The sequence below is a fragment of the Polistes canadensis genome, unplaced genomic scaffold, assembly GCF_001313835.1.
Source record: "Polistes canadensis isolate GaletaPanama2010 unplaced genomic scaffold, ASM131383v1 scaffold_107, whole genome shotgun sequence".
NCBI classification, from domain to species: domain Eukaryota; kingdom Metazoa; phylum Arthropoda; class Insecta; order Hymenoptera; family Vespidae; genus Polistes; species Polistes canadensis.
In genome coordinates, this window is record NW_014569654.1 from 426724 (window position 1) to 447200 (window position 20477).

The window sequence follows — 20477 nt, forward strand, 5'->3', positions numbered from 1 at the left end:
CCACTTTATACAATTGTTTCTATTTTGTTTATAGTCTAATTGTCGATAAATTAATAGAAAGAAATCGAATTAGGATAGACGAGGGGTTAAATATTTATGAGATTTATGGTTGGAACGTCACCACCGATGGTTGCTGAGTAATTTTCCGTCATGGATATATAACGCGTAACAGGTGGCACGAAAAAAGTAGTATCGGATTTCATACGAAAAAAATCTCATTCGGTTATATTAGAAAAGTTGTTTTCTGAATTAAAGGAAGAAATTCGATCGACCTATGTCCAACTAACGTGGATCGCAAAGTCACTGACTATTTTACTCGCGTATTCGTGTTTTCGCGTGAAGAATTTTCTCATTTCCCCTTCGTGATCCTTTCTTTTAACGTTGTCGTCAAAGAGACGACAGGAGAATTTGTTTACTTAATTAAAAGACTGACGACGAGGAAGAAGATAACGACTTCATTTTGCCGGAGGATAGGCAAGAGAATTTCTCTCTCGAATATCAAAAACAAAAATTACCTACAATAACACAAAAATTTCTAGTTTCCCAGATATATATATATATACTAATAAAACATATATATATATATATATTTTTTTTTGTCTACACTCTACCTCTCAACGTTCGCCGATAATTAAGTTAATATACACGGGAAATGCGGTAGCATCGTATTTAAAAAGAAAAGCATTCGTTCTCGTTCTAATTAGCTCATTACTACAGATTAAAAACACGAACTTCTCATAATATTAATTACTTCCGCATGTTTGACTTCATTGACGTCGGGGGGTTTTAATGAGAAGACGAAAAATACGGATTTGGAATTTTTTTTTCTGCTTGGATAAAGACACCTGTCAGACGTTTTGCGGAGAGAAATTTGATGACATTCACGGGAGAAGAGGTGCATACGCAAATGTGAGATAGAGTATTCGTCAACGAGGAGAGAAAGAATGACGAGACAAAAAAAAGAGAATTATAGATAGAAAGAATGAGAATGAGAGAGAGAGATAGAGAGAGAGAGAGAGAGAGAGAGAGAGAGAGAGAGAGAGAGAGAGAGAATGAATAGACAAAAGTTTTATACACACATTTTTTATTTATTTCTTTTGATTTGATATTTCTTTTTCCTTTTTTTTGTCACGTTAGAATGAATATCACAGAATATCGCTTATCAAAAAAGTATACTATCGATTTCGTCAAGAATATATACCATGATAGATACACAAGTATTGTCTCTTTATTCACGGTATATTGCATTTGTTGATAAAATGTATAGAACGAATCGCTATCGGTTGTACAAACTATACCGAAATATGGACCCGATAAGAAACGAATGAGTTTGGCTTACTTCTGTTTCGATCTCTTCTTCCTCTCGTTTTTGTTTTTGCATTTTTATTTTAAATCCAAAAACACACACGTGTTACTAAAGATAAAAGTTTAATAACTAAAGCATATCCGCGATCCTTGTTTTTTTGGCGCAGTTCGTAGCAGCATACGAGAGAGAAATGGTTTTTTTTCTCCTTTTTCTCCCCTTTTTTCTTTTTTTTTTCCTTTTTTATTTATTCACGTGAATGTAATAGAAACGTTTGAAACGATGGAATCTATTGATTCGCAATTCCATAAAGCTTTTGATCTTTCGACAAAGCAAAGAGGAATATTCCGCTAATGCATCTTTCAGATTCAACACATACAACTGAAGTTTGTTGCTCGTGTAAATGATGTGTAAGACAGTGGGGGAAAAAGAAAGAGAGGACTGTTCTCGTTTTAAAGGTATCGACATACAACGCGTTTGTTTTTCCAAGACAGGATTTCTCTATAAGCTTTGGGAATATCATAGAAGCACGGAAAAGAAGAAGAAGAAGAAGAAGAAGAAAAAGAAGAAGAAGAATCAAGAAGAAGTAGAAATAAGTTGGAGTATACATGTGCCGTGGCAGAAGCTTCGTCCGGATTTCCCTCGAAAGCTTCCATTTCTTGGAAAGAAGAAAGTTTCAAGGGGTGATGGAGGTTTTAAAGGGGGAGAACTGTACGAAGGAAGTAACGAATTTCTATATTTTCAGTTCCAGCGTAACCGCTGTCCACGTAATGGCCGCGCAACTTTTGAGCAACGTCTCTCTCCTTGTCTACTTTTTATCTTTTTATACTTGCTTCTATCTGTCCAAACGAAAAGCAACCACCATAACTAACCAACCACTCATCTGAATTTCGAACTTTTTAAAAGATTGTCCGACCGTCAACGTCCCGATGTTATCGTTCTGACGAAAGGGAAAAAGAAAAAAAGTAAAGAAAAAATTAACGTGACGTAAAATGAGGCCTCTTTAGTTTGTTTTTTTAACAAACTTATCACATATCGTTTCTTTTTTCCTACCAAAAGAAAAGCCTAATAAATTTCGTTGGATTTTCAATTTGGAAAAAGGAAAATATATATTTTCTTTTATTTTTTTTCTCTTCGATAGCGATAGACGATTATTTTTCAGATTTTATTTTTAAACACAATTTTGACAATTACGAATCTCGTACTGGTTGAAATTTGATTAGATCTATAATAAAATGGAACATTTTCTTTTTTCTTTCTTTCTTTTCGGTAACTGGAAAGAATAAAAGCAATGTTATTTTTTTTTTCATAAATTCGACCGACAAAGTTTACCTCATGAAAAATAGAAGAAGAAGAAAAAGAAGAAAAAAGAAAGAAAATAGTCCCGAAAACGAACTAGAAAAAGATTTTAAAGATCACGACGACTGCCGGGGGTTCATGAATTTTTTACAAAGTCGTCGTCTATCTATTTAAAAGAGCAGAGCGCGAGCGCCCTTTCATTTCTGCACGTTTACCACTCTGAAATTTACTCTCGCTCGAATTTAAAAGTTTTTAAAAGATTGCCTCAGTAAACGTCCTTGCCTCTCGTACTTCCATTCGAGAAAAAAAGGGAATGGAAAATAGAAACTGTCAAGAGACGACGACGACGTTTCTCTAATGCTGCTGCTTCTGCTGTACCTTTTTTTCTTATCTTCAATTTAACCCTCGAAGACAATCGCATGGTCTACAAAGAACGAACTGACGTTCGTTTTTTTACAAACTGTTGTATATTACACAAAGGAATGAATTTAATAGTAATACTGTATTACACAAAGCTCACAGAGAGAGAGAGAGAGAGAGAGAGAGAGAGAGAGAGAGAGAGTCTCATTTGCAAACAGTTCATATTAATTTTATCAAACGTTTCTATTTCTTACGTTATTTAATTTTTGTAATTTCATTTAATCCTTTGAGTGCTGAATACTCCTGGCGGAAATAATTTGTGTGGACGACACAATTGGGATTGTTAGGAACAGAATACTGTTTTTGCTAATGTGAACTATGTTCGTTGAATAATAGAATAAGAAAAAAAAAATCAAGAATCTCAAGCGAGAGGCAGGTAGAAACAATTGTTAAAATGCATATATGCATTTTTAATTCAATCGATGTTCATTTCAATGTGAGATAAAAATATATTCTCTATGATGAAAAAAAACATAGAAGGGACACGTGTAAAATGTGAATTTTAATGTCTACCATGTCAGGTAGTCGATGTTGAAGAATAAACGATACAAATTACCCATCCACTATCTTCCTATATCAAAAAGCGAAGACAAACTACGATTACGTTAAGGTTCAGGTTGCAGTAAATTCTTGTTGCAGACAGCAGTTCGATCATGAAGTCGGCTTGATGTTCGAAGAAATCGGGAAAAAAATCGTTTTATACCTTCAAGTGTCCGTTACTTTCGAACGTTCGCGAAGCCTTGAAGAAAGGCAAGCGGTTGTGCTTTTACTCGTGCATAAAACTCAGGAGCTCCGGTGGCTTTTGTTCCATCGCTGAGTACTGAGTTTAAAGCGGCGAAACCGTGTGGCAAAAGGGACGAAAAAGAATGGAAACGGAACAACACCATTTCCATGAAGTGAGAGGGAAGGATAAAGAGCAAGAAAGTAGAAGAGAGAGAGAGAGAGTGTGCAGAAGGGTAAGAAGAGAAGAGAAGGGATGAGAAGCGAGGGGAACCAAAGAGAGAGAGAGAGAGAGAGAAAGAGAGAAATTTACCGTCCACGTCTTTCATGCAACGTAGAACGCGAGAGTCGATGCTTTCTGTCCTCATCGAATTACGAACGACTCCCGGCCCTTGTTCTCCCCATTCCCTTTCTATCTCTCTTTTATCGAATCGACGTCACTGATATATACGACGTCATGTTTCATACGTCATCCCGTAACGACCCGATGCATCCTGCTTGTACGATTTATCAACGTCGAATGTGCAACGACTTTTTTTTCTCATTAAAAGGTAAAGTAGTAGCTTCGGGACTATTTTGACATTTTCTTTAAACCTCATCCTAAAGCCCACACAACATATTTGAATATTTGACAAAGTATGACTATTTTTTTATTTGTTTTTTCTTTTATATTATTTCTTTCTTTCTTTTTTTTCTTTTTTTCCATATATTGAATGACAAGATTATCTGTAACTTTTCCCGTCTAGTTAGTTACCGATCGATGATACCATTTGTTAAGGGTATCCAAAGTTATATAATATTTAAGAACATTTTGGTACCTTACTCAAGTCGATCGGACAACGGTGAGATAATTGAATAATTTAGATCTTAGGTAGGTGAAGCAACAAGGAAATAGTTTTAGTTGACGTTAAGTGGGAAAACTCGCATTATCAAAATTGCTTCCGAAAAAGTTCTATTCACTTTTTGTCTTTGGTCGACGTTTCGACATGAGAAAACTTCTTAAATTTGGATACCATTGCGTGTCAGGAAACATTGTTTACTTGTTTCGGAATAGTAGCAGAAGGTGATGGAAGATTGTGTAAGAAGAGAGAGAGAGGAAGAGTAAGGGAGGGGATTATCAATCAAAATGACAGCGATATAGGAGAGATTCGTGGCGCATTAGTCTCCGCCTAGTGGATTCGCTCGTGGTGCCAATCACAGAGAAAACCGAAAGTCTCTCGAGACGTAGGGTTCGCAACCCTTGCCGAACAAGTCTTCCTATCGTTGCCGTCAACGCAACGATCCAATCTATCTTATCGACATTTCGATTTTATAAGATTTTTATTTACGATCTTATCCCATGCTTATCTTAATCTCCAATCATTTACATATCTTCTAACTTCGCGTTACAGGGATTACAGATATATTTATTTATTTATCTATCTATCTATCTTCAAGAAAATGTTTTAGTATTGGAACTAATTGAAAATTTACTTTCTAAGCTGTTTAATATGTTATTTTAATTGTAAAAATAAATTGCAGCTAAAATAAGTATTTTTCTGTTTCTATTTTTTTTTAATTCTATCTCGTATGGTAGATATACTATTATATCCAGAAAAATCAATTTTTATCATTTTCGGGGTGATACCTTTTTCCGCTGGTTATTTTCTATTTTTCTTTCTCACAATCGAATGGCCGTTTAAATCGAGCGTAACATTTGATTACACGAATAATAATTATAAACGAGAGAGTGCACACGATTAATTGCAATCCGTAGGGAGAAATAATATTCGACGAGAATTTATCTTTGATGTTACACGCGGCACAATCGGTAGGTCCTGTTCGACGAAAGAGATTCGTTGAAATGAAAATGGAACGGAAGGAGAGATCGTTGAGCTTCGGTGTACGCGTTATCGTGAAAACAGCCTATCTGCCCTTTTCGTAGGGTGGCAATTAGTTTAATTAATATCGTCGCTAAAATTAATATGGTAAATCTTGTTGATGTTGTACAATAGCGACGTTAGCTTGATTTCTTTTTTTATTTTCTATATCGAGGATCGATACGACAATTTAATAAATAATAATAAATAATCTCGAAACACAGAGTATAGAAGCAAATCTTGAAATGAGAAACGAGTAGGATTGAAAATAATGAAGAATAAGAAGAAGAAGAAAAAGAAATGGTAAAACTTTTTAGGCGTTTGAAATTTTAGCGAGCCAGTAATTACTAACGGAGAAGAAGGTTTTTTAAAAAGCTTAGGTAACGCGAAAGAATTCGCGAATGAACTTCGTTTACTATGGAGAGAAAAATAAAGAGAACGAATCGACGTATGTGTGCGAGAGAGAGAAAAATAGAAACTGGTTTCGTACACGTAATATTTCACTGATACATACATATTTCAGAGGCGTAAAACGCTCGTGACGAAACATTCTAAAAACTAAAAGCTAGCGTAAAAAGCACTGTGTGGCCCTCTAACTTTCTCTCTCTCTCTCTCTCTCTCTCTCTCTCTCTTTTCAACATATATCTATAGTCCATTTGGCTTACTACGTGGAATGTACAAAAACAGGACACATGTACGCTAGCAGGATAAGGTTCGCATGTTTGAATGGATTTTATACGACACTGTATATCGTCACACGATGTTGTCCCGCTTGGAACAGGTTGGCCGAGTTTCTTTGTGTTTGTCGTGTTTCGCGAACGCGTTCAAAGATAGACAACGTTGATTTTCTCTTTCTCCCTCTTTCTCTTTATTTCTCTTTTACTCTTTTACTCTTTCCACTCTGAAATCAAAAGGGATGCGACACGCGAAAGATCGCACGACAGCTATTGGCTTCTTTTTCTGCTACCTGGTCTTCTTAATATATCCGCCTGTCTATCTATCTGTCTCTTTCTCTCTATTTATTTTTTTCCTTTTTTTTTATCTTTTACTATCACAATAAAAAATTAAACATTCACACGCTAAGTTCTAATCGTAAACGAATAATCATCAATTTTATGATGTAAAAATCGATCGAATTGTTATCTTCGTTGGAATAGATTTTTTTTAGGATCGTTTTAACGCAAACGTTAAATATACGATCGGGATGTATGTGTATAGTAGATAAGTAAGTACTTATATATTTCTGATCCGTACTCACTTTTCCATCTGGACTGCATACTTTGATCCCCGCAAGCGAGACTATCAGGAGTACGGGCGTGGACCGATCGCTGTACTGAAACAAAACGGACGATGTCATATAGGTGTTCAAAGTGTGCGTGGGAGAATTAATTAATGTATTCGATCGATTTAATTGCTCGAGATGGAATAACATCGTTTCCAGGGAGAGAGAGAGTGTGCCATGCAAATATGCCGAGGATCGGCGATTCGATTACCGAATGGACGTCTGTTATTCGAGGTGAAACGTATTATTCTATTTGTCTTTTTTCAACTGTCTATTCAACGACGCGAGTTACTCTCTCTCTTTCATTGGTAAAAAATTAAATTCTCCCTACGTTTGAATAAATACCAAATTAAATATCTAACCATAACGATTTACGATTTCTTCGACAATATTATGGAATAATAAAGCACTAATCGAAACCCAAAGTCAATTGTATAAAAATCCGATTGTGAAATTTCGTCTTTATTTGACAATGAAAATAATAATAATAATTGTGAGAGAACGAATAGCGAAAAGAAACATTTTTACGAGAAAATGTTCGTTTAAAATATATATATATAAAAATAAGAGAGGGATGGGTGAGTCGTTCAGAGAGACAAAGCTGCAACGGCGTTGTTCTTCCTTCGAGTTTGCCATTGTTTGGACGTGAAGAAAGAAAAAAGGGAAGATAGAGTAGGAATAGAAAGGGGTGACTTCTCAACGTGGGAGAGAAGGTAGTATCGTGCAAGTAGAAGCTTCGAGCGGTCGTCTAATTTCGAAAATTGAAAAGTTGGCAAAGTGAGCCGTGAGAATGAAAATGTGGTCGGTGTGCGGCATGAGAAGACGAAGACAAAGACAAAGACAAAGGGAAAGGGAAAAGATCCCCATTGCGTACTCGTAAGAATACCTGCGATTCATCGTTTCAACATCCCATTATAATCGATTAATGTCCACAAAGTATTTCATGATAAAAGATCAACGATATAATTTATATTTGTATTATAACAAGAAAATAACACAAAACAAAAAAAGTAATGTATTTTTCAATGAAAAAAAAAGTCTAATATTCTTTTTAATTTTCGAGACAAAAGACACCCCCCTCCACCCCACCCCACCCCTACCCGCGGTGTAGGCACGTTGTTAGTAATGTCAAAGTACGATCACGACGTTCTTTAATAAGACTGCTCTTGAGCTAGGACGTTCGAGACGAAAATAAGAGTTCTCGGCTTGTTTCGGAACACCCGTAGCGTGTTGCTCTAGCTTTGTTCAGTGAGGGTGATTAAAAAGTTGCTGAGTGAGTCGCTCCGGCGTAGGGAGAATCAACGTAGACGAGGATAGAAAAGGAATGAGAACAAATATGAAAAGACAAGGAGGAAGAGTGAGAGTAGAGAAAAAAAGAAGACGGAAAGAAAGAAAGTGATTGATAGTAAGGTTTATATACGTATACGAGTATTAAATGCATCGATTATAAGGTTAAAACCTTGAATGAATTTTTGGCATAATCGACAAGCTTCATGAATAAGAATTTAGTATATGTATGCATGCTTTCCTATCACCTTTAAAAAATGTAACAGGATAATTCTCGAAGGAGAAAATTAGTTATTGAATACCTCGTAAAATTGATCGTTAGAATCAAGTTAGATGTCAAGGAATGGCAAAGATTGATTTTAACAGTTTTGCTATCGTATATATCTGTATTCGATCATGCAAACTTATCGATCAGTTAACGACGAGTTATTGCTCGTAAAAGTAATTTTAGTAATTTTTAATAGGAAAAAATTAATCTACAAGTACATAAAGCATTTTTGGTCAAATGTCTAGTTAGTTACTTTTGGCTGAACACGAACGAAATAATCAATTTATAAAGGATGATAATTTTTTTTCCATCTAATGGAAAAATGAAAAATTGTCAGAAAAATTCTCTTCTAATCGTAGTTACACTCCGTAGGTTACTACTTCTGTAGAAAAAAAAAATGCATGAAATAGAGATGAATGTGGTAGGTATTTCTTCTTCCAGGCAACATCACTCAAACTCATTTTTTCTTTTTTTTTTTTTTATTTTTCACTCATTCCTCAGTACGTGTCGTTCTTCTCCCTTTCCCCATTTGCTTCGCTGCTCACCCACATCTGCATAAACTGACACTCGCTCGATTTAGTCTTTTTTTTTCTTCTTTTCTCTCTCTCTCTCTCTCTCTTTCTGTCTCACTCTCTCACTATCCTATCCTCTCCATTCCCTATTCCGTCTTCTCTCGCTGCAAGTGGTCGATGATTGTGCGCGTCCGGACAGGCAGACGCGGAAAATCGTTGTCGAGTTCCTACCTGAATCTCCTACAACGAAAATTGAACGAATCGAAATGAGAAATTAATTGGTTTGTCGTCTGCAGGCGACTGCACCGACTCTTTACCGTTTTTCTTACTTAGGATGCTGACGGTTCACGCAAGTTAAACTGAGATACGAATTGGCTTTCTGGTCAAAGAGGAGAGATTCTTCAATGATGACTCGCAGAATTTCTTTTTTGTTCTTTTTTCTTTATTTCAAGGTGTTAATCAAGCGGACATGCAATTATTATTCATTTCAAGAGAACAAACAATTTTTCATCAATCGTTTTGATTTTAATATAATTTCTGCTTGTTAAACAAGTTTTCTTTCTGTGCTTTTTTTTTTTTATTTTATTTTGTTTAACTAACGATAAAATATTGTACGAAAAATAATATCTTTTTCTAGCCAGTTTGACGATTCATATTCTACATGAGGTTAGATACGTAGATGCATGTGTGTTGTATTCGAAGTTTCGTAGAGTCGTTTTATCGAACAGCCCCGTCTCATAAAATCCTCGAGAATGGATCGTAAAGGACACGGTTACGAGCATTATGATTTTCGGTGAGTCACAATGTTATAGAAAATATCATTCGAGAATCATTACTACCGAGGGAGTTGTCGAGGGAGATTTTAACTTAACGTTGATGGATAAACGTTCAGCGTTATCGTTGTTCAAGAGTTTATGAATTTGTTGAGAACCGAAAAATTGCGTTTACAAAGTTTCTCACAGTCATTAGAAATTCTATCTCATTCAAATAATTTGTTGTATATTTTTTGCTATTCTTTTGGAAATCATATTGTTTCGTTAATTTTCAAGTTAAAATATCTACCGTTTATGAAATAATTAATTTCAAAAACAGAAAAAAAAAAGAAGATGTCTTCTTACTCTCAATTAAATAGTTAGATTACAACAACTAGCCAATTTCCTACGGAATAAACGTAGAAACGTGAGAAAAGACAAAAGTTATAATTTTCGAAACGGTCGAGTGATTTCATGGGCACTTCTAACGAGTGCCCGTGAATTTCAAGCACCGAGAACTACGTTAACTTCGATTCAGCCGAGAATTTATCAGGCGGATTTGGTACGGCCAAGTTGGCTATTCAAATATTCGCATTCAAAGCGGAGTGCATCTGAAAATCGCATGAAAGCGGGTTTTAGGAACGAGAGAGAAAACGATTCAATGGGTGATCGGTAATTCACTGATCAACTAATGGTTGAAGGCAATCTTAAAGACCTTTGAAATCTGGAATATATCTTTCGAACGTTCACCCTAAAGCTGCTCGTAAATTCTCATTCTGAAAAGCATAGATCATCGAAGCGGAATGCGAGAAAACCAATTAAATGAAACGATTCTAATCCATATGACGATTTTACGTCCTTCAGGTATTATCTTATTAATACAATAGGTCAAGGTTTATCGTAAGATCAATTGAAAATTATTCTAATTGCTCGTTGCATCGTTTTTAGATTTACCTTAATATCATCCCTCATCAATCTAATAAAATCTGATTACTGTATTATCAATAAAATCAAGTAATACTCTCACTACTGATTTCAATAGAAATTTAATTGTAAGTCAAATTTTAGCTAATGCATACTAGATCCTATGAAAACAAGAGAATAGGAGAAAGAGTAAAAAAAAATAACCCGTAGTTACGCTCGATTTGAAAGTATCTCATTCAATTTAACATAGTATACGGATAGGAAATGTATGGTAGTTCGAGCTGATCTTTCTTTTCCGGATTCGAAGTGGCATAAACGCTTTATCAGCTGCGATAACCTTGAATGGCTAGAGAGATTCAATGTCTGGCCGCAGTTTCGTTTTTCAACGGAAAATAGCCAACGAACGTAAGTGAAAGTTATACGGGCTTTTCCTTTCACATCGTATTCATATCAAGAGAGACAGAGAGAGACAGGGAGAGAGAGATAGAGAAAACTGCGGAAGGGAAAACGCACACGAGATGCAACGAAACCACTCATTCCGTCGGCTTTCCGCGTATGAAGTCCGCTTTAATGCGTTCGAGAATGGGGCCTTCCTTTCAACTACTCTCATTTTACTTGTTTTTCCTCCACCCGTCCCCTTCCCCCGGCCTTTTTTTTTAATATTTTTTTTTCCTTTTTTTATACTTTTCGTGTTGCAGGAAGTAGGTACACGCGAGCGAGAAAATCCGTGGAATACGCATTTTCTCCGAGTATAATATTAACGTTATGAGCATCGCTAAAAGATCGTCGCGAGTGAGTTTCCGGACGTGCTGTGAAGTCGCTCAAATTATACAATGCGAAATATTACACGAACAAGTGAAAGAAGAAACACAGGATAGAGGAAACGTGAATTTGATGAGGCTCTCAGGATGAAAGTATACAGGATGCCGTATTAACCCAATTGTTTCAATATTAAACAGCGATTAATATTCTTCAAATATAAAATAATTTCTCAAACGTTAAATTCAACATCGTGACTTTTGATATTTTGCAATGAATTTTTTGTTGTGTTTAGTCGTGTAAAGTTTGACAAGTGTTATTGGTGAACGAGTTTTAATGAATATTCATTTAAATTAGGATCTCCAGAAATGGTAATCTTTATGTGGTTAGATTTTGAAACAGGATATTACTGTTCTTGTAAAATCGAGTTATCAGAACCAAACTTGTTTTTTTATTATGAACAATCCAAAGAAAATTAAAGTCGCCTTTTTTATCACATGCGTGAGATTTAATTTATAATGTTAAAATAATAATAAAATTAACTCTACAAGGTGCAGCATTTAATAAATGGTCATTAAAAATATTAAAATGATAGCACATGAATGTTTATTGAATTAATTATGAATTAATTTCTTTTCAAATAATCGTGAATTCGTTTACAAATAACAAAACAATATTAAAATGTTAAATTGTTTATTATTGAATGTTTGCTTGTAAGACATTTGTAATCGGTTTAATCGAAGTTTCAATCGACTCGAAGAAAAAGAGAAACAACTTTATTCACATTTTCGAGCCGGCAAATCTAGACGAGTTGCGAACTAGAAAAATTTGCACATTTTATCGATATATGCAAGAAGTTTGATAAAACAGCAATATGTATCCATAGATCCGCGTGTCGACATTAAATCATGTTCGAGGATACGACAACTACAGGAAATAAATTTTGAGAAAAATAAAAACGTATCGATTGTATCTTCTGCATGAAATGAAATAAAAACTGTTTTAATACCGTAAACGCAACGTGATACGATTTCGAGTTAATTTTGTCTTTTCATTTTAGAGTTCATCATCATCAAATTCATTTTAGATTCATTTTAATTCATTAATAAAAAATATAAAAAAGTTATATAACATATCAATAAATTTTAATCGTAGTTTTATGTCACGTTATAATATGTTTTTACAACGTGTCGGAAAAAATTATAAAACAACAAGAGAAAAGTATATACACTTTTTCCATCCATTCGTTATTATAAATAAATAAATTTTCATTAGAGAAAATGTGACGAGCTCTACGTAAGAGATTTATTATTCATAAAGAAAATTGTATATAATTTTGTCATTCTTTTGTGATTATATATAAATCGATTTAAATTTCCATTAGAGAAAATGTACCGAGCTACGTAGAATTTACTATTTTCAAATCCTGTCAAGAGATAAAAAGAGAGAGAGAGAGAGAGAGAGAAAGAGAGAAATTGTTTCGACGAAGTTTGAAAATCAGATTCTACCAAATGGCGTTGATTGTTTATCGATGTAACTGGAAATTTTCAACACTTGAACAACATTTGGAAATATATATCATCTTGACGTAGAAACAGGAGGGGTGGAGAGGAGAGATTCTCGCTCGGGAGTTTCGCTTGATAGTTCGCGGTGGTCAACGATTGCGGGGGCAGAAGAGAGCTAATAAATAAAACGGTTCGATCGGCCGATCTCTCGCATATCTCGTTTCCGTGTAAATCTATTTTTACACCGGCTCGTACGGACATTTGACGTAAATCCTAGTGCCTCGCCTCGTTTGCATACTTTTCGAAGTATTCTGTGGATTCTGCACACTTCCCTATCTTCTCTCTCTCCCTCTATCTCTCTCTGTTTCTGTCTCTTTCTCTTTCTCTTTCTCGCAATAGCAGCAGCACTAGCACCAGCAGCAGCAGCAGTAGATCCGATTAACGGATGTATCAGATATTGCACACCCTCCTGCCTGCAAGTATTAAACGTTACAAGGGGATATGCACGCGCTTCTATACACACCCACGTATGTATCTATCTACCTACTTGCATATATACGTTTCATCATACACATATGTTTACGCCTTGCCCTTGTGGTTGTACATTTTCAAGGATAATAGATAACCTTACGGGGCTAGCCCGTGGGGACCAGGTTGCCATGGGAATAAGCCAGCGACCTCTAATGGAGATGGATTTCCGCATCGGTGGATGTAACCTCGCTGGATGACAGATAAGCTTCGAAATTTTACATTCCACGTTTCCATGCGTTGCTTTTACCCTGTTCTTCGTGGACCACCACCCCCGCGATACAACATACCTTCTTGTTACTTTACGAACAAACCTGATTTTGTCGAAGAAGAGAAATGTGAATAAGATGATATGATATGAAATTGTATGATTCAACGAATTTCTATTCGTAATTGTTATTCTTATCGGTTTGTTCAAGTATATTGAAATTTAGGTGAATGTTACTGATTCGACTATATAAAGAACGTATATTATATGATATTTATTAATTTAATAATAAATAAAAAGTGCGTGCGTGCGTGTATACGGATTGAAAAATTGCATAATAAAGTTATCATAAAAAATTGATGAAAACGCATAGATGTAGAAATGAATGGATAGACGTGTATGTCTCTTGAAAAGACAAGAACTTGTGAGAGAGCTTTGACTTAAACGCCAACGCTATTTGATATCGTAATAGAGCGTAACGGAGCAGTCATCGACCGATTGATGCGTCTACAAAGGCATCTCTTCTCTTCTCTTCTCTTTTCTTCTCTTTTCTTCTCTTCTCTTCTCTTCTCTTCTCTTCACTTCGTCGAATGACTACAACCATCGAAATGTTGGTTCTAGCCTTTCACGCTTTATTTGTTCTCTCCGACAGGATCGAGAGAAGTGTTTGTCTGAGAACTCAAGTGACTCACTCGATCATGAATAAGATTCAATCGAATTGAAAAGCGACGAACGAGGTTGCATTGATTAACATCCCTTCTTAGAGAATTAGAATAGATTTCCATGAAATTTCATAGACGTAGGAGGATTCCCCGCAAACCTTTTAATTTTGCTATTGACGATGACGAATTGGCAATAGAAAAAAAAAAAAAAAAAAAGCAAAGGAAAGAAAAAAAAAAAGAGAGAAAAAGTATGGGGGTAAACGATGGTCAATTCGTTTGCTACGAAATCGATGAAATTTTTCATCGAAACTCGTTCGTCCCGTTTGAAACTGGATCGATTAGGATGTCAATTAAACGGTACAAAGGGATCGATTATAAAATGCATTTCGTTGCAAAAGAGATTAATCATGGATGCGTGACGTTGGATGCATGGATCGGCAGTTTTGGAAGTAGAGACAGGACGACAGCTGAGGGTTATCGGCGTGCCATTAACTTCCGGATGTTTGAACTATATTGTCCGTTGACAGGAGGGACATTAATTTGTCCGACGCATAGAATGAATCATTCCAGTTCAAGAACGGAAACTATCGCGTGATCCATTAAGGAAATACTATCTCGTATCGTGCTATTACGATTTTCTCTTCTTTAATGACACGATAGTACTCGTTTTATTTACGAATCATGTACCTTTAATATTATGTCGAATGATAAATTTTCTTTTAATAATTACCGCAATGAAAACACTAACCCAATATTGGTTTTCCTTATCTTTGATATACACAAATATTATTAGCATAATATCTCGATACTATTCATTACGGAATACAATTGTTATGATAACAAGATACAGAAATGTAAAGTTTGATCATCATTTAAGAACATAATTATACTACTATAATAATTTGATGAAATTTCGTTTTTTTTCTTTTGTGAATTTCCATTTCCAGATAATAGAGAATTTATTTTAACTTAGGATCGAAACGTACTGTTATTTAATTATCATTTAACATGAGGTGCCTTTTTATTAGTTAGTTATATCAACAAAGTTCTTGAATTATATTAATATTGCAGCGTGATTATATAACATGAAACGTTTTACATAATGTACTGGTTAAACAATTTCCGTGATTTCATTAAACTCCGGCTAGACTTGATCATTTTTTAGTTGAACTTTTAGGGTCATTATTCCGGCATATTAGGCAAGAATTTAATAACGTGCCAATATGTTTTACGTGACAACCCTCGTATGATACAGGAGTGAAGGCCAACTAGAGGGACTGAACGCACAGTCTACGTAATAAATCAGGCAGAAGAGTAGACATACCGCGACGTTGAAAATATTTTCAAGCTTCTGGTTAAGGGTATAAGGGCAAGGCTGGTCGTACGAACGCTTTCACCCGTCGGCATTTCTAAGTTTATGAAATGTTTGCCTACAAAAGCGAGATAACAGTTTTCTCATACAAATTTGTTAACCAGATATATGAATATTTTTTACGAGAGGAAAATTTATGAGTTTTTTCCTATTCTTTTTTTTTTCTTAAAGGTTATAAATATTATTACGTAAATAATTCTTTTATTTTATTGTAATTTTAAATCATATTTTCATCTGGAACATGTAGGATAATATTTGCTTGCGTTAAAGCTATTTCTTGAGTCTAAAGTAGATGCTGACATCGAAGGCAGTTATGATTTGAATTATTAATGTTAACTTCCTACGAATATAGTCGGGTGATTTGTATTTCTCATACATTTATGACACATACATATTTTGTCGCCCCTAGTAGTTCAGTAAACGTACGCGATTTTCGACTTTAGATAAATATTCGAAAAGGAAATTCAACGATAAGAATTATTATCTTCTATTTAGGGATATTCGATTCTATTAGATATCCTTTATTTTATATAATCATAAGAAATAAAAATTGATATATAAACGCGTTTATTCAAATTAATATCTTTTTATATCGGCTCATTTACTCAAAATATAGTATTCGATTGTAAAGTATAGGAATGAGATTTAACAATTAATTAAAAGAAGTAAGAAGTAATAAGGGGAAAGATTAAAAGGGTTAAGAGCGACAAAGGGTTTGAGAAGAAAAAAGGGGATGAAGAAGAAAAAGGGAGAGAGGGAGGAAAAGAAAGAAAGGATGACAGAATGAAAAGAAAAACAGAGAGAAAGAAAGAGAGAAAGAGGAAGAGGAAGATGAAAAGGAAGAAGAAAAGGGAAGAGTAAATTGTATATAATAAATGAGCAACAACAATGATGTGTACGTTTATATAAGTTGTTGCATAACGTCATTATGATCGTTAACAATTATTTGTGAAAATCATTATCAGTTGGCTGCCTTTACACGATTGTATTAAATTGGAATGAAAACACGATGGAAGTTGAGAGAACGAAGGGTTGGAAGAGAAGGCTTCCCTTATTATAAGGCATTCTTATTATAAGAAGGTCCCCTAATTATTGTCGTGACTTAAGGAGGAAGGACTCGCCTCCTTGAAACCACTCGGAGTACATTAAATTACGCGTTCACCGTCTTCGTCTTCGTCGTCTGCTCTACAGAACACTCGTATTAAAATGCCTCCTTGTATTATTATTATTATTATATATATATATATATATATTTATTTAATATATAGTTATATAAATTATACAGACGTATTTACATATTGAAAATATTATCGTCTACCTTTTAGAATATATTCGTACGAAAAATTCGATTTAAAAATAATATTCATTTTCTTTTTTAAATGTTAAAAGTCACGACAGATGACCTTGCTTAAACCATAAATCGATCAAGAATGAAATTAATGTCGACTAAGTGGAAATGAGTTACGATCGAGTAAGTTAATTTTAGTTCGACGTGGAGACAAATCAAATTTATTTCTTTTATATATATATATATGTAATAACCGAGCTTTGAGAGATTATAATTAAATAAAAAGAGAAAAAGAAAAAAAAAGGAAAAAGAGAAAGAAAAAGGAAAAAAAAGGAAGCGTGCATGTCGATCCGATAAAATTGGTATCGATCGAAGATCGTACCAAGGCGAGGCACTGGTCTAGCGGTATGTCGTTAAATCAAAGTAATTAACCTCATTACGATGCTTATAGCTTAATTACTTTGCACACACAGCTAATTTGCATCGAACAGAGAGAGAGATTGAACGTCCGTTCATTAACTTGTAATAACGCGGTGCTTTATATAGATCACAAGAAATGGAAGATTTCCTCGAACGCTAACAATTCTGAGTAATAGGTATTTGGAAATATGGTTTATAATTTTATCAATAAAATATTTAATTCATTTCTAACAATTTATTTCCTTAAATTTATTTTCAAATTAACAAATTTCATACTTATATTTAAATAAGAATATTCATTATTTTGCATAGACTAATACAAAAAATGATTAAAGATCAAAAGATTTTTTATAAACGACGACAAAGTTATTACGTAAATATAATTATATTAAATTATAAACTTTTATTAGAAAAAAATCTCTTCTATATAAAGTTAAATTAAAATGATTGTTTCATAAATAATTTTAGTATTAAAATAGTAAAGAAGAAAATATAAAAAAAAAAGGTAAAAGTATATAATACGTAAAACGATTGAAGCTGAAAATTACTTGCAGGTAAGCGATATGTAAATTGCAGAACACGTTGAATGAATTCTGATAGGACAATGCACGGAACCAAGAACGACGAAAGCAAGAGCTGCTTCGCAGACTGAACTTTACAACATGGTATTAGCCTCGGTCGTTCGATTCATATTGTTCACTGAGGTCCCGTCGTTACCCTCGCCGTTTCTCTCTCCCCATTCCATTAACCCTATGAACCAACATGGCCGTGGCCATACCGTAACCCTCGACGACCATTGACATTTTCCTTGCCCCCTACCAGGCAGTACACTCTGTCATGGACCACGTCATGCTTAACACTACGATCGACTTTTCTGTCACTCGCGTTACATCTATTATCGTTTACACTCACGATCGATCAATTGTAATTCGTCTCTATAAAATACAACTTAGTAACCGTATTTGTTATATTACTAATTAATTGTTAATCTTGATTTAAAAACAAAATCTCGACGATTTTTGTCAACGTTTGTCTACAAAAAGGATAAAAAGATCCGAATTTTTAATACTCGACGTGTTTAGTTATAATAATAGGAATGAAAAAAGTTGGTTACGAATAAGAGATTTTGTAAATCGTTTAAATAAATTCATTATTAAGAAGTGGAAATCTTTTCTCAAGATGTGCATAATGATTATTGCTCGTCCCAAGCGGGTATGAAGAACATTTTTCCAAAGTTACAACAACTCGTGGAGAGGGTGAGATACTAAAACTTTGCTATCCTTCCTAACTTCGTTCGTACTTTTAATTTATATTTCTTTCACTGTATACGGGGCACACGGTAACGGATTTTTCATTTATCATCGTTGCGTTGCTTATTTGTTTTTCATTCGCGAATAATATGACGCTTTTGAAGATTATATGAAAATTGAAAAAAAAGACAAAAGAAAGAAAAGAAAAATTATTATTTAATTTGTATTTTTTCTTTTATTATTCAGTTTATTATATCGACTTTTTATTATTATAATAATAATTATTATTATTATTATTTCCCATTTAGAACGACTCTTATCGTTCGAAATCTCTCATGAATCACGGTATGCTCTTGACATCGAAGTTCCTGCCCTTTTCCTTCGACCGCCGTATAGCCGACTTTACTCATACAGATACTAATATACACACATAAACGTACACATATATACTAACGTATACTAAAGGCAAAGTACCACGATGGTGCCCCGTCTCAACATCGGCTTTTCTTGCCTGCGCAGGCTCCCATCGTAAGAGAGATTTTGCATATTCAAACGTAGAACGGCGAGCCTGAAGCTGACTGCACCTCTCCTTGGGTTCCGTTACCTACACCTTCCTTTTAATTATTGCGATTAATTAAGTCGTAACAAGTCTGCGTTAGTAAGGAATAGCTCGTTCCGTGAACGTTTCCAACGAGTCTTTCGTCCATTCTGATGGTGATGGTGGGTGATGATGGAAGTAGTAGTGTTTTGGTGAATGGCAAAAGAGCTGATAGAAAGGGTAAAGGCGAAGAACGGGGTGAATTCATTATAGGCATCGTTAGTTGCCCTCGTACTTTCGAACTGTATCAAACGAATTGTTCATAACAATCACATTCCATAAATCTTTTTAATATTTTATTATAATTTTGAATTGTACCAGGATTTATTGCCCCATTTTTTCCTCGTTTGAAAAATCACTGAATTAGTTTCCGGTAAATTCAATATTTTAATCAATAAATTATATGTTAGATGTCATTAGTTGAATTAATTTCTTCTCTTCTACCTACGTACACTTATGAGTACACCTATGTTTTGTCCAGAGTTACTATCTTTTAATTTCATTATTTGTTGATTAAAGTTTAGCAACCGAATCAACTAGCTCGAGACGAGAGGATGAGATAAAATACTGAAACTTTTTTACCACAATGACGCGGCGAGTCAGACTTCTCGTAAACTTTCGACGAAATCCGTGAGTTAGGTTACGAGCACGGTTCTTCCCCTTTTCTCAACTCGTTACTTTTACTTTTACTTTTATCTTATTACGTTTACAAAGTTTAGTTAGAGCAAAGTGCTCAACGTTTGCCACTATCTTTTACAGATTTACGATTGATTTCACGGAAGTGGATCAAACTAACGAGGAAGGAATTGAAATCGAAAACGAAAAGAAATTTGATACTTTTGTCAAGGGACAACCAAGATATCTATAAAATCGAAAGTAAAAGTTCCCTTTAACATGGTGAAAAAAGAATGAAGGAGAGAAGAAAGCATCCTGTGGACAACCAACGGGACATATTTCAAATTCAGCGACCCGTAACCCTTGCAATCTTCGAATGGAGGGTGGGTTAACTGACCGGACGCCTCTGAAATTGAATCCACAATCCAACTTGGAGAATCACCTAGCCAGGGTGTAACATATGCATTGGTTTGAGTAAATGGACGATGGTGGTTCTCTCCCCTTTCTCTCCTTCACCCCTCCTACCTTCTCTCTCTATCTCTTTTCCTCTTATCGTAATTTCATTCTCACTCTCACACGTTGATTTCCTGCTTGTACTTGCACATTTTACAAGGATTCTTCTTTCTATCCCTTTTCTCTTGTTTTA

General features: G+C 34.7%; 1 protein-coding gene across 4 annotated transcripts in view; it reads right to left on the minus strand.

The window, feature by feature from the left end:
- LOC106787590 (tensin-1-like) overlaps nucleotides 1-20477 on the minus strand; it is a 137014-nt gene that overhangs the window by 80287 nt on the left and 36250 nt on the right. For 2 of the 4 annotated variants that reach the window (XM_014750100.1, XM_014750096.1), the window contains exon 2: nucleotides 6860-6929. Coding sequence is in view for 1 of the 4 variants with exons in the window: in XM_014750096.1 (XP_014605582.1) it covers nucleotides 6860-6929 (70 nt within the window). In the remaining 3 variants the exon portion in view is untranslated. Of the gene's footprint in view, nucleotides 1-6859; nucleotides 6935-20477 lie in introns of all 4 variants that reach the window. The other 2 variants (XM_014750098.1, XM_014750099.1) reach the window with 1 other exon arrangement.